The sequence below is a fragment of the Mytilus galloprovincialis genome, chromosome 3, assembly GCF_965363235.1.
Source record: "Mytilus galloprovincialis chromosome 3, xbMytGall1.hap1.1, whole genome shotgun sequence".
NCBI lineage: Eukaryota > Metazoa > Mollusca > Bivalvia > Mytilida > Mytilidae > Mytilus > Mytilus galloprovincialis.
This window is the reverse complement of record NC_134840.1, coordinates 62492216-62520141: the sequence shown is the minus strand read 5'-3', so window position 1 is coordinate 62520141 and position 27926 is coordinate 62492216. Positions and strand designations below refer to the sequence as shown.

Genomic DNA, 27926 nt, shown 5'->3' with positions numbered 1-27926 from the left:
CGTCAAAATTTTGACGGGCGTATAAAAATGGGGGATATAGGTACAAAACCTATAATGTAATAGATATTAACCAGATTAAAATACACAACAACAAATAATACTATGGAATTGTGAAAAAAACCCAAAAGCAACGAGTAGTCTATAAAAAAAACTGAAGTATCCACAAATTCAATTTGAGGTCATATTTGACTGTAGTGTTCTATTGCTTTGGTTTGATACCTCACCCAATATGATAGTTTAAAAAATAATTTAAGAGTATTGTCCTGCATGATACTTGATTTTTACCTGAAATTGATATTTTTCATAAGGTTAAGGTCAGGGTTGGCAAAAACCCGGGTTTTATGAGTATTGCCCAGCCCAGTGGGAAATACTGGGAAAACCCGGGTTTTACTGGGTTTTAATGGGCAATACTGGGCAATACTGGGTAATATAAAATACTGGCCTTAATTTTAAAGAGGATTCAGTGATCAAACTCAATTGCAATACATTTAAGATATTTATAAACACATTTTGATTTATAAATTAGTTTACTTGTTTAAGAGTGATAATACAAGTGTATATACATTTGAAAAAGTACTATTCTTGCAACTATGAGACAAGTAAACATGTAGGCACACATTACACAGATATTAATGGAAAAGGCCTTTATCAATAATTCTCTTCTGAAAGTCTATTAAATCACCCTCTCGTCTAGATTGGTCAAACTGTTAACATAAATTCAAAGAATTCGTTTTTCAAATGTATATATCTTGCATTAAGAATTAACAAGAAATTGTGAAAAAAATTACTTTTGTATAATTTATTTGTATATCACTAATTAATAAGTAATTAATCAGATTAAGACATTGATATGTTTATATAACATTATTCAGCCTTTTCATTTCTATAAGGGTTAATGACTTGACCCTGTAGGGTGTTTATTTAGCAATATGATTGCATAGACATTTAAATTTATAATTCAAACAAACACTGCTATAAAATGCATTTTTTTAAAAGTTTGGATAGTTGAAACAATACATGGAAATTAACAAGGTATTAATAATCCTAAAATATTCAAATTTTGTATTCTGCCTACATAGAAATAGTGGAGAAAAGAATGAAATTGAATTTTCAATCTTCTAGAAACATGACTCTCAATGGTTATCTGTATAAAATGTATATATTTAGCCATAATACTATGAAACTACAACAAGACTTTACTATTTTGTGTTAAAATAAGCTTAAAAAGTCTTATTGCCCACTATTACCCAGTATTACCCATTTCTGGGAGTATTGCCCAGCCCGGGAAAACCCGGGAATTCCCGCCTGGGTTTTCCCGGGCGGGTAATACTTTGCCAACCCTGGTTAAGGTGCTCTAAACATGTTATAGGTTGAAAACTTGATTATTTAAGTTTTGTTTATAAAACGCTGTTTTAGGAATTTTTTTGATAAAAAAAATCTCAATGATTAAGGTTTATGTATAATAACAAATATTACTTAAACCAAAACAGTATCATTTGTATTTAGTTAGAGTTTAGAAATAGAAAAAATGTCAAAATTGAAACCCTCCCAAATTTTCACTGATTTTTACATATGACCTTTGACCTCAATTTAAACAAAAATGTGACCATATCAAGTCCTGACGACAGGCATATTATTATAGTACAGGATTTCCTCTTTCCAATGATATATTATATAAGTATGTGTTCGGTGGGGAGATTAAATTAAAAAAATCTGCTTTCAGTCACCACACTAAATGCTTTATACAATACAATATGTAATTCTGCTTCCTACTGATAAATTAAATAATCATAACTCTTCAGTGCCTACAAGCACTTTGATTAACTGAAACATGTGGTCTGAGGTCTACTAGAAATAAGCTTGCTAAAAAAAACATGATCTTACCAGTTCTGTTGACTGCACAATAGTTTTGTCTACAAGGTCATACACATACATATAGTAATCATCAGTCTGTGTAGAATCAGGGTTTCCAATCACAACTACATGTCTTAAGTTTGGTAGGGGTTTAAATTTCCTGAAATTACAAAATATATTTACAAGATAGAACTGTAACAACTGTTACACATAATAATATATCATCATGATCATTAGTTAGAAGTTTATTATTATGAAACAACAATTTGAAGAATCTTTAAGAAATAAGTCCGTAGTTTCATAGAAGAAGATTTTTGTAAATGTTAACATACAACAATGGAAGCCAAGTGATAGGGAAAGCTCACCTAGAAAAAAGAGATAAACAGATACCGCAGGGACATTAAAACGCCATTACAAAAAAACAAAAATGAAAAAAACAAGAAAAGCTAATTGGTAATTAACTTTAATCTAAACCTTATCTTGTTCTAAGACCAATGGTTATAACTTACACAATACAATGATTCTGCAAAGGTTTATCCTTATCACTGGCTTTATTAGTTTCTGACATATCCCACAATCGTACTATAGGATCCTGGGTAATAGTTACTGCTCTGTCAGCAGAGTAAATATTGACGTCAGTGATTGAATCAGGATGGCTCCGGAATTTTGTCGTTTCCTTCTCTTCTTTCAGATTAATCACTACAACCTCTCTGTAGCAAGGGAAATACAGATATTTGCCATCCCCTGTCACATGGAAATTACTTATCTCTTCATATGGCTCATCTGTAAAATGAAAATTAGGAATAATTAACTTTAAAACTTGATGGCATGGAATAAAGGAGTATGTATGGTGAAGACTCTAATTCAAGATGTAATTTTTTTCAATATACATGTGAAAAAGTGAAATAAAATGATTTTGTGGAAATGTTCTTCTTTTTAATGATAACACATTTTATACAGTTTCTTCCAAAACAGCACCTTCAGCTGAAAGCCTTATATCATTGAATTAAATGGTATGTTGGAAGTAGCATTAGTTAGAAAACCCAATCAGTTATCTTCTTTAATAAAATATCCTTTGTCAACTCATTCATTGTAGTACTAAAAATTTAAAATTGAGAAAGGAAATGGGGAATGTGTCAAAGCGACAACAATCGACCATAGAGCAGACAACAGCCGAAGTACTTATTTTTCTACAAACTTTTAGACAAGAATTCATTTTTGTTAAGTATTCATTACGATACTTTTCATGTTTTGTATACTCATCAAGTAGCAAATACCTGTGTTGTAAAAAAAATATTTCAAAATAGCATTTTTGATTACCTTTCTATGTATATTTTCTTAACTTACTGAGGAGGAATGTATACAATGGATGACAATTCATACCTCTAGTCTTAATCTGCTTTATGATTTTAAGTGTTTTTATTTCATGAAGTCTAATAGTCGATTCCAGGAATGAGGCACAAATGACTATTTTCTGGCTTGGTGTTATAACTATGGCATCAACAGTATACGATTCTGAGGTCTCACGTTTACTGGAGGACAATTCTTTGGTAGTGATATCGATTACATAGAATTCATCCTCTGTGGGATTAGTTAATGCTACATAATTTGAGGTGGCTGAAAATGAGAAATAAGAGGTTGCATATGTCAACATGCTTAGCATACATGATCTCTCATAATTTAAAGTATCAACAAACATGAAGTATAAAAAAAAGAAGATGTAGTATGGTTGCCAATGAGACAACTTTCCACAAGAGACCAAATGACATAGAAATTAACAGCTGTATGTCAAGTGTCTGACAAATCCAAAAAGGGTGTATTCCAGATAAGTTACTATTTAAAAATGTCAAGCTGCAGATTAAATATGAATTCATGCTATTCAGCACTGCCTTTGTTAGATGAAATAACTAAGGAAGGACAATTGATTTTTTTTCCTTTCAAAAGAATAGAGTTGACTTTACTTCATTATTCCTGTTAAAAAATTGAGCCAGGATGTTCAGATTTTAATTTTAATTTGTTTTAGTTATCCCTTCTTCAGTTTTGCTCTATATGCAGATGCTCCATAATATTTCCAATTGAATACTTCATTTTCATATTTAATATGTTTACTTTTTTTTAATATTCGCAATTACACATAACAAAATGTTACTACAAACATACCTGAAGTACAAGACCGTATGTCAAACAAATTTGCATCTGTTTTATCAAATGAAACTTTCTCCCGTAACTTTCCATCAGCAGTGTTATAGAATGTGCAATCCCTGACGATGAATGTTCCAAATATTGATTTGTCTGGTCCAAAAACACAAAGCTGACACATGTTTGGAATTTGAATATTTTCCCGTGTGTTGTAGTCAATATTGATGAGGACTACTTCACTACGATAATGAATAAGTATTTTTTTATCCTTGTCAGCGAAACAAGCCTTCTCTGGATCTTTAGGTAAATTATCATACTCTTTCTGAAGTTTGCCCTTCATTAAAGACCATGTTCTGATGACATCATCTCCAAACTGTCCACCTGCAAAACATAGAAATTCAGCATGAAGACTGGTTATCAGGTGGAAAATAAAGGGGGAATGTGTCCATGTGACACAGATGATGTCTCACTTGCATATAATATAATAAAGGGCCATAACTCAAGAAAGACAAAAGTGACACTATCCATTGTACTTGATCTGAGTTCTGTGGTATTAAGCATAGTGTAAAAGTTTCATAACATTTGGTTGAGGTAAACTAAAGTTATAGAATGTTAATAGGAATTTTTCCATTTGAATAGGAGCATAACTCTAGAACCGTAAAAGTAACACCACCAAAATTCCAACCTGATCTATGTTTTGTGGTAATGAGCATTGTGAATAAGTTTCATAATATTTGGTTCAGATAAAATAAAGTCAGAGAATGGAAACCAATTTCTCGATCCTTATACAGACGAAGAAGAATAAAACTTGATCTGTTATTGGTAATAAAGAAAACAGAAAGCTGTGAATTACATATAATTATGATGTATCAGAAATTAATCAATAAAGTTTAGAAATATACTTACATGTTACTGCCGTACTACCATTAGCAGTTACATCCAGACTTTTGACTGTAGATGTATGTCCTGTCATAGTATAGATCAATTCTCCACCAGGCTTTAAAAGTACTTCATCACTACTAGCCAAATAAGGGACATCACTCTGTCTGCAATGCTCAACAAAACTACTGACAATCTACAAAATTTTTATCAGATTATTAATCACCATCCATTTGTATGCACTCCCCAATAAACTCAGTGAAAAACCACAAAAATTTAATTGTCCAATAAGGGACATATCTTAGTCAACATCACTCAACAAAGGCTCTGAAAACTATAGTTTGAAGACTGTTAGACATTAAAATACAGTAAAATAAAGAGACTTTACTGTAGTTATAACAGTATTGGGTAACAAGGGCATATATTATTTATAGAGTTGTTATTTTCTGTTTATCTGTATAAAAAAGGAGATTAAGGATAAATGTCAATGAAGCAGTCATCCAACAACACTACAGATGTTATTTGTTTTATTTAGAATCATTATGACTTTCCAATTCCAACATGTACATCTAATATGGTGTCCTTACCATACATTCTCTAGTCCCAGTTTTAATGAAATACAAAACTTCTGAAATTTGTATCCAAACAATAATTAATTTTTACAGTACCTAACTTGATATCAAAACTGACACCAAGACATAACAAAAGAATCACATGAACTCTTGACAGGACATGACTATTAAACCCTAGATGCTGATGAAGGATTTCTGAAAAAAGGATGGGCCCTGTTTGGAGTGGACATGTATGGCCATATATATGTAGCTCCATATGCCCCATCCCATCTTCTGCAATGTCATTTTTAACTGACTCAGCATTAAGGAATCATTGATCTTTACTGTCAATTATAAAGTGTGCACACTTACTTTTTCTTTGGACAGTCTGTCAATCATATGTGGAGCCAGTTGATAAGGATCATGTGATAGTGCATATTCTGACAATTTAAAGGCATCTGTAATCCAAGCTAACTCCTTGTCATTTTCAAAAGTATTCCTGGCAAGATTCAGGTCTCTGAACACATTCCTGAAATATTTTGTATGGTTAATAACTACAAATTCAATAAATGCATTTAATACCATAGTATTCATATATCTCTTCCATAAAGAAGATTTTTCCTGGATGGTAATCAGGATTTCGCCTGATCAATTATTTTTTCGCCACTTTCAATTTTGTTTTGCCAACTAAGTGTAACATAACTTTATTTTTTGTTAAAAAGTTTTCTTCTGTTTAACCAAAAAAAAAATGAATTTGTCCCATTGCTGTCTACGAAAATTCTCTTCATCTTGTTTTTTAATCTACATAATGTAATGAATAAGCACTAAACATTTACTTTTTAAAAGATACTGTAAAAATTGCAATATAGATCATGAAATCAAAACTTTTGACCTCTGGGAACAGGTGATATACAAGACGATTCCTCTGGTACCTTAGTACTTACCTGTATGACATTGCTATAAGTTTGGTCTGTAGAAATTTAAAGTTACATAGACATTCAGATTTGGCTTTCTCCAGTTGTCCTGCTTTTATCCTATGGTAAGGTAAGTGTCCTAACTTCCTATAGTTGTAGGAATCTTTAAATTTATAAGGTTGAGCTGTTACAAGTCTATCCTCTGTACCCTTTGTCTTATTTTTCGTATTTTCAAAAGGCTTCTTATTCCCTGAAATGAAATATTGAACTTCCAGTAGTAAATTCATGACATAAGTCAGTAAAATAAGTGTGACAATTTATATATATATAGTAAATCATAAACATTTTGAAATTCATTTGTGCAAAATAATCACATTCACCATATCAATAATAATTTTTGATAATTTGGGGTGATACATAACTGTACAGTGAGATAACTCTGTAAAAATCAACTTTGGATTTTTATCTTCTTTTATTGTTTGTTAAAAAATGTTGTACTAACATACCTCATGTGGGGCTTTAGTGAAATAAAATGTCTTATGTCTTATGTTCTATTGTTCAGGAAATATTAAGCTTCTCATGATCAAAATCAGTGTTTGTCAAACTGTTATTTAACCAATGAAATTTTTTTGTTTTTGATTTTTTTTGATTTTGTGTCAAAGGGTGAAAGTATATTGTCAAAATTTTATGAAAAAATAAAATTTTAGTCAAGGTGTTTGGTACCATCTTAAACATAGGAATATGTGCAACTTGAGAATACACAAAAACAAAAACAAATTATTTCATCCCCAACTAAGATTCATGATTTAATAAGTTGTTCATTAATTGAATTTCGAAAGTATTTAGTTTCATTCATAGGGTAAACTTATTCCCTTTTTCGTTCAATTGCAAAAATCAATAAAAGTTTCACCAAAAAGTACAAAAAAAAATTTAATCATAAAACCACAAAGATGTGATTAACCAAAAAAGATCCTACAACTGGGAGTGAAATCACAAAAGGATACCTGCAGCATTGGCAGATCCAGGGGGGGGAGGTCCGGGGTTGGAACCCCCCTTTTATTGGGACGATCAATGCATTTGAATTGGGACATGTAATTGGAACCCCCCTTTTATTGGGACGATCAATGCATTTGAATTGGGACATGTAATTGGAACCCCCCCCCCCCCCTTTGTCCTGGGTTAGGAACCTCCCACCCTTTTTAAAATGGCTGGATTCGCCCCTGTGCAGTCTTGCAATACTATTAGCATAATGATGTAAGTATTTGATTAACTCCCCTTTAACATGTTGAAGATTATATTCCTATTTGCACATTCTAACATGGTATTCTTCAATAGCATCAATTTTAACCAATATCCATTTAGCCAATTTGGAGTTGTTCTGACAATGCACATGACCAGAATTATATAATACAAAATGTTGGGAAAGTATTGGCATCAAACCTTACCATTAGACCATGTTCCTGCAAAGAAATCAGCCAATGCAGAATGTAGAAATGACTGTTTCCCTTTAATACAATATCTATCCTGGGCAGCTTCAATAAACTGTCGATGGTACCAGTATATCACTCTTACACCATCTGCACCTCTGTCCACTGCAAATATAGTTCTATTTTTAAATGCTCAATATAAAGAACTAGCTGTTAAAATAGATATGAATGCAAATGACCTGATTGCAAATTTTTCACAAAATTCACACGTTGCACATCTTTGCTTAGCAAGAATGCACACAATGATATGTCTTGCCAACGAGAGTTTAAGTGATAGTCTTTAAGATCAAGGCTCCAGAAATAATAGTTACGTGTCTATAATTAAAGTGAATAATGATGGTCTAGATGGAGGTCCTTCATTTCTGTATTCTTTATTTTTTTAGGCCAATTTTCTCTATTTTCTATATGCTATGCCTATCATTCTTTATTTTTTGTTATATTTTTGGGTGTATATTTCTCTATTTTCATAGATCCCTTTTTTTTCTGCAGTATTGGCCTATTATTCCTTATTCTTTTAACATCATCAGACCCTCATTAATTGTCTATCTCTAAGCAATATAACGCAAGTAAAGATATATATCCAATGTTCTTCATAAAAAAAAGTATACTGTACCATATGTACAAAAATACTTAAAAAAAAACATACCTAGGTATTGCTGTAGATCTGTTTTTAATCTAACAAGGAGAAGAGGTGGAAGTCGTCTGATTGGTGGAGTCCAAAACTGGTAAAGGTCATTAAGGACATCATCATCACATGACAATATATCTTCTAATTCTGTTTCAGATAAACCATTCAAAGCTGAATAAAAGATAATGAAAAAAACATGATTCATGTGATTCGTATGATATTCATTGGTTGTATTTTGTTGATGTGGTTCATAAGTGTTTCTCGTTTCTGCCTTTTTATATAGATTAGGTTTTCCCATTTGAATGGTTTTATACTAGTCATTTTTGGTGCCCTTTAAAGCTTGCTGTCTGGTGTGAGCCAAGGCTCTGTGTTGAAGACCATACTTTCACCTATGTTAAGAGAGAGCCATATCTCTTGCACGTTAAAGACATCCTTGTAGATTTAGAAAAAGAGCAGGCTTATGCAGCTACAAGGCAGCACTCGCACCCGCAAAGTGGAAAGGGATTGATATAAGTTGCAAAACTTGTTTTCCAATCCACTATAAATAAATAGGTTTAAACTTACTTTCACCTATAATGGTTTACTTTTCTAAATTGTGACTTGGATGGAGAGTTGTCACATTGGCACTCACACCACATCTTCTTATATCTGTAGACTTTGTGATTTCACAAAAGGCCCTTACCTATAGTCACATAACCCAGAGTCCTGCTAACAAATAAATCTCCATATCTGACTTCAAGACGATGAAGGTCCTTACCTATAGTCACATAACCCAGAGTCCTGCTCACAAATAAATCTCCATATCTGACTTCAAGACGATGAAACAAACTATTTATGCTGTCTCTAACGGTTTTCTGTAATACAGTCTGATTAGGCGGTGTGAAAGAACTCCAGTGGCATGCTTCATCTAAACTAAGCTTCAGAAACAATGCTAGTGAACACTTATTGAAGGCTTTAACAACAATATCATTTTGTGCTGTTGTTAGAATACGACCCTGGGACTGTAACCAGCTCTGGATAATGGATTTGGCATCTTGAACAGAAAGATCGGGTATGTGGACAAAACTCTCATCTGGAAGCATGGTCTGCAATAGGAAGAATTAAAATTCCAGATTGAATGTATAACTTACTAAGATAAATAAGAAGCACTTCATTCCCCTTCAAAACAAAAATGAACAATTATAGTTACCATCAATCTTTGTTGTAAGTTTTTTGTGAAACTGACCCCTGGCCTTCAAATGTTTTGGTTTGATTATTCCCATCTGGGTGAATCTATAAAAGCATAAAGAGACTCAAAATTTATACCAGTAGTGTCATTTTCTTTTATGGTAATTAATACAATATTTGAATGCCCTCCCATATTATGAACATTTATATATTTATATTATATATCTGGAATCATACCTTAAGTTTTGGAAAGGCTTCATACTGCCTATCCTCTAAGGTGGATACTATAATCTTGACACTTGCAGAGAAATCTTCAGGCAGCCATGATAAACTCCTGCCACCATTAGAAGCATCTAACTGGTCCAGAGAATCAAGGTAGACAACTAGGGGTATATCTGCTAGAGGCAATCCTAAGTATGTTATTAAGTCCTCCTTAAGTTCCTCTATGCTCTGAAAGATCAAAATAAATAACTATTAATATTATTAAGCAAAATCTGTGTCCAGGATTACAGTTTCAAAGCCTATATAAATTTTACAGCCTACACATACAAAATTCCTATTGGAATTTTGAAAACAAGCATACAAAATTTGTTTGGACATGCAAAAGAAACATGGCTGAAAGAAGGGAAAAAAATACATTGACATCTTGGTTATAAAGCTGAAGTGAACATTTTGATGTAAATAATTTAAATAAATGAAATGTTTTGAACTGATCAGTTTAATAAATAAACCATATAAACAAAGTTTCCTTCTATTTAAACTAGAGGCTCTCAAGAGCCTGTGTCGCTCACCTTGGTCTATGTGCATATTAAACAATGGACACAGATAAATTCATGACAAAATTGTGTTTTGGTGATCGTGATGTGTTTGTAGATCTAACTTTACTGAGCATTCTTGTTGCTACAATTGTCTCTATCTAAAATGAACTTGGCCCAGTAATTACAGAGGACAATATTTTCTAAAAATTTATGAAAATTGTTAACAAATGACTATAAAGGGCAATAACTCCTTAAGGGGAAAACTAACAATTTTGGTCATGTTGACTTATTTGTAGATCTTACTTTGCTGAACATTATTGCTGTTTACAGTTTATCTCTATTTATAATAATATTCAAGATAATAACCAAAATCTGAAAAATTTCCTTAAAATTACTAATTCTGGGGCAGCAACCTAACCCAATTTGTCTGAAAATTTCAGGGCAGATAGATCTTGACCTAATAACTAATTTTACCCCATGTCAGATTTGCTCTAAATGCTTTGGTTTAAGAGTTATGGTAGCACAATACAAAGATTTTTTTACTTACTATCACTAACCTTTAAAATGCTGTAACTTTCTTATAAATGCATACAAAATAATAAAAGAGGTATATATAGATAGATAAAAGATTAAACTTTTAAATGAATGCAATATTTTTATTATGCAATCATTATGTAATCAATTATTATGTAATTAGTGGCAAAATCTCGGTCAGATCACTTGAACGAATTTAGCTCTTTCATCACTTTTACTATACAGAAAATTTTAACGAAATCTTAATCAACACATCATGGGCTTCAAAAGGGTGTCTCAAATTGTCCCTATGGTATTTCATTCTCTCATAAATCTCTAATTGGTGTGAACATCCTAACCACATAAAAGAAGATAATGTTTAATTAGGTATAAAATTTGTTCTATACATTCTATCTGAAATCTGAGACACCCTTTTGTAGATAATGGCCATAGGAACAACATATAATAAAATCAATCCCCTAGGAATACCTATGAGGAAGCTAATTTCAATTGAAAGTGGAAATTTGAGGAAAAATATTTTAGACACAGTTAACATTAGAATTGGTTACATAATTATTGCATAGTACTAACATTGCATTTATTTGAAAGAGTAATATGTTAGCTATCCACAACTACCACTTCTATAAAATTTCAAGCATTATTAAGAAAGTTATAGCATTTTAAAACTTGGGAGTTGGAGTTATAAAATCTTTGTATTGTGCTACCTTATAAGCCAAAATCTACATTTTACCCCTATGTTCTATTTTTAGCCATGGTGGCCATCTTGGTTGGTTGGCAGGGTCATGCCACACATTTTTTAAACTAGATACCCCAAATATGATTGTAGCCAAGTTTGGTTAAATTTGGCCCAGTAGTTTCAGAGGAGAAGATTTTTGTAAAAGTTTACGGACGACGGACGCCAAGTGATGAGAAAAGCTCACTTGCCCTTAAGGTCAGGTGAGCTAAAAAGGCATACCAAAATTTATTTGACTTGGCTTCTGATTGACTTATATATCTTATATCAATGATATATTCTCAATTATTTTTTTTTGTCTTTATTCTTACACTTATTTATAAATCAGCATGGTCATATATACTCAAAGCCATCTGCTGTGTTATAAGTAATCAAAGATGGCAATATAGGATCAGGAAAACTTTAATAGTAAAAATTTGTCGATACATAACTTATTTTGTTTTTGGCAGCCTATGACTTTTGTTAACATATTGGTTACATGGTTAAGTGCAAACAAACTAAAGTGGAATAATGTTATGACATTAATATATATTGTATCTGAAATATTAATAAAAGTTTTCAAACACAAAATGGAATGTTTTCAATATTTCTAACATGGAGTCAAACTGTAGTATTAGGAAGGACAATTATCTTTAAAGTACATTGTTTACAAAGCAAAAGCTCAATTTTTTAAATGCAGATGCCAGTCTTTAACACTTTATCATTAGTATAAGCACAGGTGCTTGGGAAATCTTTTTGTTAAGGATTTGTGATCTCCAACCAATGAAAAGACATGATTTGTATCAGTTAATTTCTTTTTCTTTAACTCTATTGGTTAAAAGAGCAGTAGCGGATCCAGGGGGGAAGGGGGGGGGGGTCCGTGGGTTGGAACCCCCTTTTTTTTTGGCTGATCATTGCATTTGAATGGGAGCATATAGTTGGAACCCCCCTTTACTCTGTGTTGGGACCCCCCACCCCCTTTTTAAAATGTCTGGATCCGCCACTGAAAGAGCACATATTGCATTTAATTAAAGAAGATTTCCCAAAGTCCTGTGGTAGAAGCATTATTTCATAAAAAAAAAAATCAAAATAACACAATAAATGTAATTTATTAAGGATGGTGTGTTAACCAGGAATAAAACATTAGACAAACAAATTAAGGGTATATATACTGCACCTCAATGTTGTGAAGAATTTCCTGTATATAAAACATCTTATTTCATATTACAATTTCACAGTTGTGAATTTCTTACAAAAGAGAAGAGATGAGTATTAACCACAAAAAGAAATATAGAAATCTTTACTAGAAATGCAGGAGGATTGATTCCGGGTGGGTGGGGGTGTTACTGACTATCCTTTTGGGTATAAGTGTGCTGACAGCACTTGCCAAATCATACCCTGTTCTAACCAAAAAACATTGAAAGACATACCCTGTTTTAAGGTGTAATACCACCAAATCATGGTACGTCACATCCGGTTGTATACAAAAGTAGGTCTAAAAAAATATTCCCTTGAATTTGACAGTTGTAGGTAATTAATCCTACATTTTATTGCAGTAAAAACATTTCTGTGTCATAAACATATGTCTTGGGTATTTCAAAACACCAGTGCAAATTTAACAAAGACTAATAGGGGAAAATCAATGGTGGTATTACACCTAATATGGGAAGCTGTACACGCACCTTTGACCTTGTGAGTAATCTCATGTGTTAAAATTTCTTGCTATTTAAGTGAAATATTACAAAAAATGAAATATTCTGAGTGGATAGAGTCTCCAAAACACATTTTATGAGAAAATTGTCTTGAAATAGGATTCTACCATGAATATTCAGTTGATAGTCTTTTTTTTTTGGAGGGGGGGGGGGGGGCTTTTTCTCCTTATTTCTTATATTCTGCTATGATAGAACATTATCCTAGCAAATACTTAGATAAATATATAGTTATAAGTACATGAAATTATTTTTAATGCTGTAACGACAAATTATTCACTAAAAAGAAAAGCCTTTTATGTCGCTGTCTGGACTGCAGCGTAAATTTAATTTTTACATAAGGACTTATTGAAACCTCCTTGGAGACAGTAAACTTTTATATGGATTGTTCATTCTGCTAAAATGCTTCAATTACTCATTTCTTATAACATTTCTACCATAAATGAGTGAAAGTTACCCCATTATTTTTATTTATTGGCCTGAAAAGTTGAAATTTGAGGAAATAAGAGGTATAAATTGACCAAAAGAGACCTTATAAAGAAGACAAAGAGGTCCATTAGTGGTATTTATCTTCCTAAAATCATCTTGTGTATCATATTTAACTGTTTGTAGGCAGATAAGATAGATATTTGATCATTTATTGGTCCAAACTTCATTCTATTTTGATGCAGCTTGGTTTGGATTTGTCGAAGAAATTTTGCTCGAATCGCTGTAGATGTCGTCTTTCATTATACTAGATTTTTCTCAAACTATTGAACTGATTATGTCAAAACTTGACAGAAATGCTTGAAATAACCAGTATAACAAAGGAAAAAAGTTACATTCAGTTTATTGAACCATAATGTCTTCTTTAGGTGTAATACCACCAAATCATGGTACGTCACATCCGGTTGTATACGAAAGTAGGTCTAAAAAAATATTCCCTTGAATTTGTCAGTTGTAGGTAATTAATCCTACATTTTATTGCAGTAAAAACATTTCTGTGTCATAAACATATGTCTTGGGTATTTCAAAACACCATTATTTTTTATTTGGGATTTCTATAGAAAATTTTGTAATCTTGAGGTTACATGGTGACTAAACCTTGTACACAGATAAAATAAGGGGAGACATTTGATTGGTTAACTTCCAATGATGGTTATTTTCTTATATACAATGAAACGTCATGTGAATTTTTTTTCTCTAGTACTGGACAGGATAAAACTTTACTCATGCCAAGTATTTCTTTCTTTGAAACAAATTTAAATTCTGCACATTTTTTTGAAAAGTGCAAATTTAACAAAGACTAATAGAGGAAAATCAATGGTGGTATTACACCTTAAAGAGAAATATTGAAAACCATACCTTGTTCTAGACACGCTCAGAAAACGTATACCCTGTTCTAGACTGTACAAAATAGATGCTGTTCTAGACCTGGGTTCTAGACTGTACCTTAAACAGTTCAATAAGTAATCCTGTACTAAACAAATACCTTGTTTAAAAAAGACCCTGTTATCACCAGCAGGGCATAAAAAGGCGACCCTGTTCTAGCTAACAGGACAGGAAAAAGGGACCCTGTTCTAACCAGCAGGGCATGAAAAAGGGACCCTGTTTCGCGGCACACCCATACCCTTGACTTAAAATATAGGAAGTAACCATTCTGGGGATTGATTGCTTGTTGCCAATCTTGTCAGACTATGTCAATGGTCAACAATATTAGTTTATTTGAAAACCATATTTTTAAAATCAATTTCAACTTACAAAATTCATTTCATGGAAGTGAAATGGTAAAATAATCTATGTAGCAAAAATAATTCAATATAAAATGTATCCCTGTACTGCAACAGATTTTAAGGAAATTTATCCAGGAAACATGGTACAAAATATATAATTAAACTTTGCAAGCATTTAATGAAATAAATTTACCTCTGAGGTAGCTTTATCTAGCCCATATGTCTGACGAATCTGTGATATCAAACTTTTAAGTAATGGTGCTATTGATGAACTGTCTGGTGTTGTTCCTATAAATCTAAAAATTGACATGAAGTTCTGCATAAATGTGTTTTCCCCTATGAAACAAACCATGACAAACACCTCAGTAAGATTTTTCATTCATCCACAAAATTTTAGTTTCGAAATAGTCTGGTTTATCATGTCAGATTTATATTTACACACTTAAATCATGTCAGAACGTCAGAAATATATGCAATGTTGGGATCAATACAACATTGTTTGCATGAAAACATCAACTCAAATTTAAATATGTAGCACATACATCAACTGTGAAAGAAACTCATTCTTGAAACAAGAAACAAATGGTCATGGTTTGTATAAAATGCATTGCATATGTATTTATTTGGGCATCAAAATTCGTGTTGATGTCCACAAATATTATATACGAAAGTTAACATCACTTGAATATAATGGTACTTTTACAGTATTCAAAATTCAAAATTCAAACAATTAGTTTTCAGTTTACCTGCATAGAACTACAGCTTGTTTTTTCCACATTGATTTTGTCAGTTTAGCAGCCATAGACATAATGGAAGTCTTACCGCAGCCTGAAAATCCATGTATCACTAAAGGATTTTCTGAATTCCCAGTTACATAGGCTTTTATTCTCTGAAATAATGTAATATAAATACTTGAATCAAAATTGTAATTTAAATGGTAAAAAAACCCCAACACAAAATCATGTGTCAAGCAATAAAAAGTACCCTTAGCTTTTTTGTATTTCTGTAATTCTTGTAACAACTTCTTGATAAGGCCTTCAAATATAAAACTAATACAATGGCATAATTTCGTCCTGAACATGCATGAAATATTTGCCGCTGGATGCCGCGAGTGAGTGGATGTTAAGCAACCAACAATCAATCAGTCAATGACATAATTATATCACAATCAAAATACATGAACATACTCGCATAACACAAAGAGATAAAATCAAATCAAACCTTTAAAATATCCTCCCGTCCTTGGAAACCAAGACATTTTTCCTGACAGAATACTAAATGCTGTTTACACTCTTCCAGCAAAGGATCAACTAGTTCTTGCTTTTCTCTTTCCTTGATAGCTTTATCTATCATATTCTGCATGTTGGTTACCAGGTCTTCACTGATCTGCTTTAAATATTTAGCATGTTCCTTGTCCTCTGGATCTATACCTGCAGATGAACAACAAATGCTAGAAAAACTGAAATTTGACTTTTGAAATCAGGAGCTGTACAAGTTCCATAGAATTATGAGCATAAGAAATAAGAATAATATTTTAACAAATCATTCATTTATGACAATATAAGCATGTGTTTATACAAAATTCTGTTAAAATAAAGGGTACATTAATAAGCACATTTATTTAACTGAAAATCATGTTCAAATTTATGCTAAGGGGAGATAATCATAAGTTTTATTATGACGTCCACTATCGCTGACCTAGTATACATATTTGTTTAGGGGCCAGCTGAAAGACGCCTCCGGATGCGGTGTTTCTAGCTACATTGAAGACCCATTGGTGGCCTTCAGCTGTTGTCTGCTCTATGGTCGGGTTGTTGTCGCTTTGACACATTACCATTTCCATTCAAATTTTTATAAACAACAAATGAAGCTCTCATTTGGCCATGTTTATCTGAGGTTAGTTTACAAATGCACTATTGATTCCTGTGTTTGGAATCATATATATATATATATATATATATATAGTCTTACAGAGCCAACCAATTATAAAGGGCAGGTTTTCCTACTGAAAAACTGTCAGAACTACTCAATAAATTGACCACATAATTCCAAACATTCAACAATTATAAGTTTAATCGTAAAGTAGATATTTTTTGTCATATAAAATTACCAATATAAGTGCAACTCAGTTGATGTGAAGCGTTATTTTGTGAAATTGAGAATGCCATCTTCACCATTTTTTTCCCCTGTTTGCATTCTTTACCCTTCTGTGATGAAATGAATGTGATTTTGACAAGTGACAGATGACAAGTTAAATACACTCAGGCATCACTTATTACTAGTTTAAATGATATTTTATTGATATTTTCAGAAATTATTGAGATAATGGCAAATAAATATTTTACACATGTCTATTTCCTTATTGTGTTATTTATTGAAAACAAGGTATTTATATGTTACTGGTAGTAACTTTTAATAACTAGATGTGTCAAAATGACACAAATGACCCCGTCTCAAAAAGAAGAAAAATCTGCAATTTCAACAACACATGTGAACACAAACATGATGGTAGTCTAACATATAAAAAGTCAGCACAAGATCTGAAGGCATATAGAAAAATAGTCTGTATAACTGAGATTTTCAACAATTTTTTTAAAGTCCAAAACCCTTAATTTCGGCAAAAATCAGAGGAGCGGAACTACACTTAAACTTGATCTGTAAATCTTTAACTGACATCCCAAAAATCAGCCTAATATCTGAAGGTGTTTAGAAAAAAGTCTGTATAATGGTTTGTTGCGAAATGACAGAATGACGGACAAGGGTAAAACTATATGGCACCGACAACGTTGTTGCAGGGCCATAAAAATTTTAATTTAAAAAAGCCTTCATTCGTAAATTAATAATCATTAAGATTGTGCAATCTGGAATATTTCCGCAATTCTATCTTTATACTTCAAGAATAGAAAGACCTAAAAACAAAACATTAAATTAAATATAGTTTCCAAGTTAAGTGATCTGACTTTTATTTCAAAATATATTTTTCATGCAAAATTAGCTGATCCAACCGCAGATACATCACTTTCAATTCATCATACTTTTCATTGACATAAGCCAACTTTTTCCGATATAGAACCAGTCGACGATTGACAAAGGGAAGTAATTTGTTTGAAAAGTGTGTAATAACAGAATCAAATAGGTAATTGGCAAATGGACTATAGTGTATATATGTATAATGACCATTTACTTAGTTGAGGAAAACTAAAGTTAGAAAACAGAAACAAATCTTAGGATGTACATAGGGGATGAAAGAGGGTATAACTTAACGCCCCTGTCACAGAGTGGCAGGGGTATTAAAATGTAAGAAATTATCTCAAGTGTTGAATCAGATATATGTGGCCATAATACTAATGTGGGTCATTTTTTGTTTGTTGTTGTTTTAAAGTCTGTTTTCAGGGGCAGATCCAGCCATTTTAAAAAGGGGGGGTCCTAACCCAGGACAAAGGAGGGGTTCCAACTACATGTCCCCATTCAAATGCATTGATCATCCAAAAAAAGGGGGGATTCCAACCCCTGCCCCCTGGATCGGCCAGTTGTTTTTCAGAGGTGTATAAAGTTGTTGGTGGCTGATGTGGTCTCTTGTTCTGTGTTGTATTTTTTTATTTCTTTATAAAATTATGTTGTAATATTAAGTTGTATTTTTTTCTATTTTTAGATAAGCTATTATTTTTCTGCTCTGATCTTTTGTTATATCTGTTGCCACAAACATCCCACACATGATAACTTATATTTGTACAAGGTGCATGTGAAAAGTTTAAGTACACACACACAAAATAAACATGCATTTCAAACATTTAAATACCTCTTTTATATCTTCCTTCTGATAAAATTACATGCATACACATTGATATAAATAGGGGGAAAAAACATAAAACAACATCAAATGATATATAATATTGATTTCTTTATTACTTAAAAAAGTTACAATTCAAGATTGTAGATTGTGCCAGGAGACTTGCTAAATTTCTTGTTTTAATACAGACCACAAAATAGGTCCTTATTCAATTATCATTTAGAATATCCATAACAATTCTTACAATGAAGGTCTGTCATACAATTTCATTAGCAATACTTAAAATTTAGACACAATTATAACTTAGATATGAACTTGCTATTTTATTATTTCTATTATTTTGGATTCCTAACAAAAAAGGGAGAAGGTTCGGTACCATTAAAATATTTAATCCTGCTGCAAATGTTTGCACCTGTCCTAAGTCAGGAATCTGATGTTCAGTAGTTGTCGTTTGTTTATGTAGTTCATAAGTGTTTCTCGTTTCTCATTTTTATATAGATTAGACTGTTGGTTTTCCTGTTTGAATGGTTTTACATTACTAATTTTTGGGGCCCTTTATAGCTTGCTGTTCGGTTTAAGCCAAGGCTCTGCCTTGAAGGCCGTATCTTGACCTATAATGGTTTACTTTTTTGGATGGAGAGTTGTCTCATTGGCACTCATACCACATCTTCCTATATCTAATAAATTCAGAAAAGATATGGCACATAAAACTAAATATATGCAACCTACCTCCCTGTATCCAATTAACATTATATTGTACAATATTCTTGGAGGGAAGAACTTTTGACATTCTCTCATCCTTCAGTTCTGACAAAAGCTGGCGAGATTTCTTCCATTTTTTTTCCTCACCCTGACAATCTTCAAGAATAAATTGTTACAGATTAATTCTATTGAATTATTTGATTAAGGAATTAATGTACACCAAAAGAAATCATTCTAAATTTTATCCAATACTTTCACCAGATATTTAAAAAGATATTTCTATATTTATAAAAGGACACAAATCAGGAAAAAATTCTGCTAATGAACACTGACAACTTTTTTTTAAAACTAAACATAAGCTTCATTGAAAAAAAACAAAAAAACTTGATCTGTATTTTGAGGTAATAGGCATTGTGTATAAGTCTAATAACATGTGGTTGAGGCAAACTTAAGTTAAAGAACCAAAACAAAATAAATCCACATTTTTATGCCCCACCTACGATAGTAGAGGGGCATTTTGTTTTCTGGTCTGTGGCTCCGTCCGTCTGTTCGTCCGTTCGTCCCTTCCAGTTGGAAACCGGGTTGCAATAGAACAAAAGAATCGAAGCTCTTTGTTAGAGAAGGCGATAAATGTGTACTGTATTGTTTACTATAGTGATAAAAATTTTAAAAGTTAATAGAAACAAAGAAAATTACAATTTTCCTCTCAATTACGAGGTGTTTTATTTTAAAAACACCATTTGCATAAGTTTTCAATTTATCTAGTACATAGTTAAGCAGAACAATTAGATTTCAAGTCGACGACATGGGTATCTTTCAAGTTGGATGAAGAAAATGCATAACCTCCGATTTTTTTGAAAAAATTTCCACGGACGGATAACATATCAATCTATTAGTTCAAAAATGTTCGTGTCTGCCCTTCCATTATGTAACTCAAGAAAAAATTCCTAAAAATGGGTAACAATTGTATCGAAAAGAGAAAATCGAGTGCACCTTTTTATGTTGGGGTGTGTTTGAGTTGAATATTTTGTCTTGATATCGTACAAAGTAAGATTATTTCATACATCGTCTCGCTTCAGATTTTATTATTTTTATATATCAAAGCTACAGATTGACTTTATAACACAAAAAAATAACAGTACTAAAAGATGAAATATATGGGTCAAGTGAAATACCTATCTAATGAGTCACAAAAACAGAGAAGGTGTGTTCGAATAGATATTTTTTTACTGAAAGTACTTGACGACAGTCTTTCAAGTTGAATGATGAAAATGCATATCTTTGAAAAAATATAATTTTTTGTGTGTGAAAACTAGAGTTTATAGTCTTTATACACTAAAAAAATCTAGTCTGCCCTTCCACGAAATTTTTAATTAAAATTTTTTTTAAATGTTTATGAATTTTCGAAAATTCCACCTGACAACCGATCAGACAATATTTTTAAGTTGAATCAATGCAGACAAGATCATTAACTGATGCTCATTAGCTAGTTGATACATTTGTCTTTTACAATACAACTGACATATAAGGATCGTAATGGTGCAATGTGGATAAATTTATCGGTTTCTATGAGCAAAATTGGTAGCGCGTCATCCCTACAATGGCTTCCATTTCTACGATTGTGAAAATGAACTGGCGTAATGGGGAGATAATTCTGACGAAGTAGGATCCTAACTGTTCATCCCACTTAGGGTTTAAGTTTTTGGTCAAGGTACTTTTTGATGAAGTTGAAGTCCAATCAACTTGAAACTTAGTACACATGTACCCCTTGATATGATTTTTCTAATTTTAATGCCAAATTAAAGTTTGACCCCAATTTCAAGGTCCACTGAACATAGAAAATGATAGTGCGAAGTTCAGGTTAAAGTTTTGGTTAAAGTTTTTGGTCAAGGTAGTTTTTGATGAAGTTGAAGTCACATCAACTTAAAACTTAGTACACATGTTCCCTATGATATGATCCTTCTAATTTTAATTCCAAATTAAAGTTTTACCCCAATTTCACAGTCCACTGAACATGGAAAATAAAAGTGTGAGTGGGGTATCCGTGTACTATGGACACATTCTTGTTTCATTGGTAAAGGGGCATAACTTAACAACAGTAAAATTCAAACTTGATCTTTGCTTTATAGTATTAATAAACATTTTTTAAAAGTTTCATAACATTTGGTTGAGGCAAACACCAGTAAGAAAACAGAAACTAAATATTTTTTAATTTTTCCATTTATAAAGGGGCATAACTCTAGAACAGTTCTAGTCATGCTACCTAAATTTGAACTAGATCTGTATTTTGTGATAATAAGTATTGTGTATAATTTCATAAGATTTGATTGAGGCAAACTTAAGTTAGAGAACGGAAACTAAAAATTTGCAATTTTTCAAATTACAAAGGGGCTTAACAGTTAAAGTGATGCCACCAAATTTCAAACTTGATCTGTGTTTTTGGTAATAAGCATTGTGTAAAAGTTTCATAACATTTGGTTGAGGCAAACTCAAGTTTGAGAACGGAAACCAATTTCGGGAGGTACGAATGTATGTACAGATGGACAAGGGATGAAACATAATGTCCCCTCCAATACGGCAAGATAAAAAGTCACAACCAATGGAAGAAAAAGATCTTGTACATGTAAATATATGATATGCTATATTCTTAATGTATTGCTTTACAAGTTAAATGACACATTTATAGTTATCAAAGACCATAAATTCTAACTGCATGCATCGAAGGAAGTAGGAAACATATCAGAGGAGGGGTTGGAGGGGTCATGATCACGAAATCCCGGACTTATAAACATGAAATCCTGAGGTCCCAAATTAAAAAAAATATCCCGCCATCCAGAAAATTCAAAAGAAGAATCCCCAGATCCCAAAAGAGTCAATCCCTAAATCCCCAGCTTAAAAACACCAGATCCCGATGGCCGAAAAAGTTCATGAATTCTTGAATGTAATTCTGCTGAAGAAATTGAATTACACTCTAGTTATAGCAGACTTGTGTTACCAAAGAAATTTAGTACATACTTGTTTTTCTTATTATAGACATACCAGTAACGCCAAGTCTATAAAGTACTATGACTTTCAAGGGGCACTAACTGTCAAATTCATGTTCACCGATTTTAATCAAATTCTCATATATTAAAAGTCTAAAATAAACAATTAACAGGGCACAGGCATGAAAATATGTAGCTTCATTTGGTGTGTATTTTAGTCTAGGCGCCATCTAATTAATTATCTAGTTGACCTCTAAAGTCATCCGATGACCGTATAAGTGATGTAAACATAAATATAGATATAAATAGATTAAGCAAACTCGTGCTGTTGGAATATTCTAGGTATATTTGATTTCATATTCAATTCAATATTTTATTGGAAAGAGCACAATAGAGGCGTGATCCAAATACAGACAATTATAATATTAAACAACATATAAATGAAATAAAGATGCATATAACAAGTCATAAGCCAATTCTATGTATACCAACCAATACATTATAAACTGATATTGATACCATAAACTTATACATCAGTATTATTCTAGATTTTCATAAATTTACTTAAAACACACAATATAAGATATATATATATATATATATGTATATATTTACAAACTACTGTAAAAGATTATTATCTGATGAAACGGTATGGTGGTCTCTCAAATCAAGAGCTTCTTCAATATACATACAAATAGATTTTAATTCTTTTTCAGACATAGGATTTAACATTTTGGTAAAATTTTCATCCAAATTATTTGAATTAATATCATTAATTTTATATTTAGATCTAATTTTGTTATATTACGGACATTCAATCAAGAAATGTATCTCATTTTAAATTTTTCCTGTGCAAAATTTACAAAATCTCTCATTAGAGGGTATTTTTGGTCTTGCATACCTACCAGTTTCTATTGCTAATGAGTGTGCACTTATTCTTAATTTAGTGAGTTTTTTTCTAAGGGATTTAGGAATATTAAAGTTTAAATATTCTTGTTGTTTAAATTTAGTAAAAATTTTACTAAAAAATGAAAGTTTACCACAGTTTCCATGCTTTTATCTTAGTCTTTCATATTAGAGATGAAAAATAAATGTTTATCTGTATAAGAATGATTTTTTGATGGATCGAATCAGTCAATCAAAATGATTTACCTTTGTTTTACTTTCAATGTTGACATTCTTTTCCTTTAATTAACTTTACACATTCAATCCATCTCAAGCTAAGGGGTTAAATTGAAATTCACATGAATACGGATTCAATGAGGTCTAATTATTCGCTTGCAAGTGAATAGTTCATAATCAATGTTTTTTAGCTTATTTTGACAAAATTGAGCCATACTGGCTGCTAAATTCGAATTATTATTTCACTATTTGCATTTCATTATTGATTGAGCAAAAAATATAATATATTAGATTTTTGTATATCTTGTAGTAAGTGCCCCTTTAATATTTTTTCCAATATATGATGATGTACTTTACTTTGACAATGCTCATCATGATGTGCTGGTCATCTTGGATTTCTATGGATGAAATAAGATGTCTCTACTTGTAATAATTTAAAAGTATTACCTATATATCTTGACAGTGGTTTTGATGGTGTGTCATCTTCAATTTTCTCTAAGTTACGTTTAAACCATATACAGCTAGTCTCTGGATTCTTAATGTCTAATAATCCCATCTGCACTTCTCTTTCTGTTACTGTAATCAGAAGAAATTATGTTTCAAATCAGTTCTTTTATAAAACTTGGAATTAAGCGATGCATATTTTTTTTTAAAGACTAAATCAAAATTCAGTAGTAAAGCACCACTTTCAAAAGAGCTAATAGGAACCCTAAAAAACAATAGTCTTCATCTCATTGGTACATCTTTTACCACATACATATGAACTGATGTCCTTTGCTAAATTACATATTTTTGTGAAAAATTCTTTTTACTAAAAGAAATGTGCTAACAATATGAAAAAATATTTTTAAACAGTGGAAATTTTCAGCTATTGTTTAAGAGTAATTCAAAATCATTGGACATACATTAATATTCTTATACAGAGATGATGCTAACCTGACACCAAATAATTTCTTGCTTTCTCAGGACCAAGACATTTTTCTGCAGTAGTAGCTAAAAGATCCTGCATTTTATCACTGTCAATCCACCATATAGCTTTAGCTTTATCTTTAGCATCCACATTGGTAGAGATAAAATCAGGGAGTTGTGTACTGATTCTTTGTAGAACATACACTGGTGGTACAGCATTATCATCTTTCTTGTACCATCTATAAAATAAATATATACTTCATCTGCACCCTATGGCTATTATAAATCTCTTTGTAATTTCACTATCTTTAGAGTGGGGTGCTCATTTTCACCACAGTTTCTCATGTTTTTTGCAGTTTATGTTCATGTATTTATGTTTTTTGAAGTATACTGATGTTTCTATATGAATATAACATCAAAAGCAAAATATTCTTATCTTAAAAACTTGTTTCTTTGAAAACAAATCATCTGAAAAGTTAGATTAAAGGCTATTTGAAATTGCCTGATGTTTTGTCACACATATTCGCCGTTATTACACATCTATTTAAAACAAAAAAACAGCAGCTTTAAACAATATTTATCAAATCAATTTTATTATGGATGAATAGCAGACATTTCAAAGGTGTAAAGAATAAAATTTAGGTCAACCAGTCAAAGAATTACTAAGAAATACTTCTTTGAAATCGTGTTTCATATTCATGAAATTAGCTGAAAATCGTTGTTTGTTTTTGGGTTCTTTGCGGTTAGTGCTGAAATTTTGTCTAAGTTTGAATAATGTTTTAAAATTGTAATTTAGTGGCATATTTCTTCCATTTCAGCCATCCTTTGAAGTTTTTACACCTCAAAATCATAAAACAGCGAAATAGTGTCCCCTGCGAATATGGGCGCCCCATTCTACCAGCTCATATATTTTGTGATGAATCTACTACCTGCAAAATTTGTTTTTAGACTCTTGTTTTTTTATTTACCAGGATGTTATTATGATCTTTAAAAAAAATAATTACAGAAGATATTGTTCTTAAAACACTTTATAAATAGATTACATCAAAACCTCTTGCATGTATTTTTTTTTATAAGGTTTGTATTGACGGGAAAAAAATCACAGCAACCAGTAAATTTTTAAGATTTACATCAACCAATGTCGTGTACTAAGCCTGGAGGACTATTATAAGTACCAAGATAAAAGGAATAAACTGCACTTCGAAAATCCCTTCATAGGTTTTAGTCGAGCCAATCTGTACTAGCAGACAACATCTATACTCAATAACTAACTGCTAAAACATGATCTACTTTTCCAAACAATTATGACCAAATTGTGTGAAAAATTCCCAATGACAAGAAGGCCAAAATATTATCATAACCCCAGAACACTTTTTTCTTATTTACACAAAATATATCAACTTACTTTGTTAGCAGTTCTTTATCTTCTGTAGAGTCTATTGCTTGTAATAATTGTTCAAATTCTTTAGCTTCAATTTGTTTCAGGAGATTTCTGTACCCATACTTGTGAGACAATAGAGTCTACAACAAAGATAGATATAAATTGTAGGTAAACATAAGTTGAAAGAATGATTCATCCTACAATATCTAAGATCCACTGGACAAAAAAAGGGGCTGGGCCTAAAATAAAAAATTGTTTGTTTCCCGACCGACCCTGCAAAAAAGGGTCAGACTCACAAAATTTTATTGTCAAAACTAAGCCAAATATCATTTTATTCATTTCTGATTTACAGACCAATATTGTTCCAGCTTTTTGGAAAAAATAAAATTATTTCCCTACCTACCTACCCACACCTGGTTTGGCAGGGTCAGGATTGGGGAAACAAACAATATATCAATTTAGGTCCTGTGTTCAATGAGTGAATAGGCAAACCATTACTATGTCGTTCATCTTTATACAGCAGAGGATCACTAATACCGGTACAATTATTATGATATCAAATATGATTGCCATTATGATTTCAGATAGGAGCAGCAACTGACAGGAGCCTATTCAACTTGAACCAGAAAGCCACAACCACTGTTTCTGTTCCTAAATCATGTACTGTAGATAACTTCATTTTTGTTGGTCATATTCTGCAGATTGACAAATAAAATGTACTTTCATGGAAACTTAAATTCATTATTCTGAAAGAAACTCTGAATATGAGAAACAGATATTTTGATGGATACCACAATTTGTGGTTAATCTTTTTGCCAGAAATTAAAAAAAAATATAGGCCCAAAAATATATCATTTCAGTGTTTAATTTTCTTTATTTCTTTTTTTTTTTGTCAGTAGTCAGGATCTTACAATACCCCTACAATGATATACATTTGGGGTTAAACATTGAATAATTATGTACAAGACTATAAAATGTGGATTTCTTATTTATTCTGATTTTTATAATATATATCAAGACATGACAATCAGAAATTGCTATGTCTGTTGACAGTTTTTATTTTAAAACTTTAGCTATTCACAGAAGAATTAAGCCTTTTAATGTCTGTAATTTATTTAATTCAGTAAAAATTTATGTGTAACTTCTAAAGCAATTTTATATCAATCAAAAACAAATATGGAGATCAAATTTAAATAACATTTCTATAAATGACATTATTTCTTAAGGATTAAGCAATCAACAACGTATTTAAGTACCGATATTATTACCTGCTTACTAAATCTAAAATTAAATTGGAATTCTAGATAATATGCCTTCAGCGGAAATCCTTTAATTGAATTCAATAAAGCAAAATGATCAACCTTGACCATTACAACTTTCTCAATATTCAATAAAGATACCTAGCAAGTTCATATATTTCAAAACAATGTCTACATTCTTATACAACTTTTTTTGGGGGTAAAATTACTTGAAACATGATACATTTAAATGTGTCAAATGTATGCTCACTGATTTGACTCAAATTCTCATATTTGACTTATAACATACTAAAATGTATATCCAAATTACTATGAGTCTGAAATTAACAATTAACAATGCATCGAATGGATAAAATATCAACATTTCCTCTGTATTTTAGTCTAGACAGCATCTAATTATAACCATTTAGGTGACCTCCGAAGACTGCAGATGGTCACATAACTTTATTTAAACATAAACATATATATAAATAGATAGCAACCTTGTGAAATTTTTGCACTTTTCTAGGCCTATTTGGTTTCATGTTATAGGTTTAAATAATAAGTTAATCATCATGTTTACCTGCATAAGAATGATTTTTTGGGACTGAATCAGCCAAGGAAATGTTTCATCTTTGTTTCCCTCTTAATGCTGACATTATTTTCCTTTTAATGGATGAACATAACTAAAAAAAATGCCTAACCAATCTCTAGCTTATGGTTTAAATCGAAGGTCTCATGAATGCTAATTCAATG

At 31.5% G+C, this 27926-nt stretch overlaps 1 protein-coding gene across 3 annotated transcripts in view; it reads right to left on the bottom strand.

The window, feature by feature from the left end:
* LOC143068587 (NACHT domain- and WD repeat-containing protein 1-like) overlaps positions 1-27926 on the bottom strand; it is a 45733-nt gene that overhangs the window by 9630 nt on the left and 8177 nt on the right. The window contains exons 4-23 of one of the 3 annotated variants that reach the window (XM_076242769.1): positions 25957-26072; positions 24579-24790; positions 24090-24218; positions 19564-19692; positions 18844-18861; positions 16266-16474; positions 15791-15933; positions 15238-15340; positions 12801-12821; positions 9857-10069; positions 9210-9537; positions 8471-8623; positions 7783-7929; positions 6368-6587; positions 5796-5952; positions 4900-5068; positions 4015-4374; positions 3238-3471; positions 2364-2637; positions 1885-2014 (exon numbers count right to left, since the gene is read on the bottom strand). In XM_076242769.1, coding sequence (XP_076098884.1) covers positions 1885-2014; positions 2364-2637; positions 3238-3471; positions 4015-4374; positions 4900-5068; positions 5796-5952; positions 6368-6587; positions 7783-7929; positions 8471-8623; positions 9210-9537; positions 9857-10069; positions 12801-12821; positions 15238-15340; positions 15791-15933; positions 16266-16474; positions 18844-18861; positions 19564-19692; positions 24090-24218; positions 24579-24790; positions 25957-26072 — 3465 coding nt within the window. The remainder of the gene's footprint in view (positions 1-1884; positions 2015-2363; positions 2638-3237; positions 3472-4014; positions 4375-4899; positions 5069-5795; positions 5953-6367; positions 6588-7782; positions 7930-8470; positions 8624-9209; positions 9538-9856; positions 10070-12800; positions 12822-15237; positions 15341-15790; positions 15934-16265; positions 16475-18843; positions 18862-19563; positions 19693-24089; positions 24219-24578; positions 24791-25956; positions 26073-27926) is intronic. The other 2 variants (XM_076242771.1, XM_076242770.1) reach the window with 2 other exon arrangements.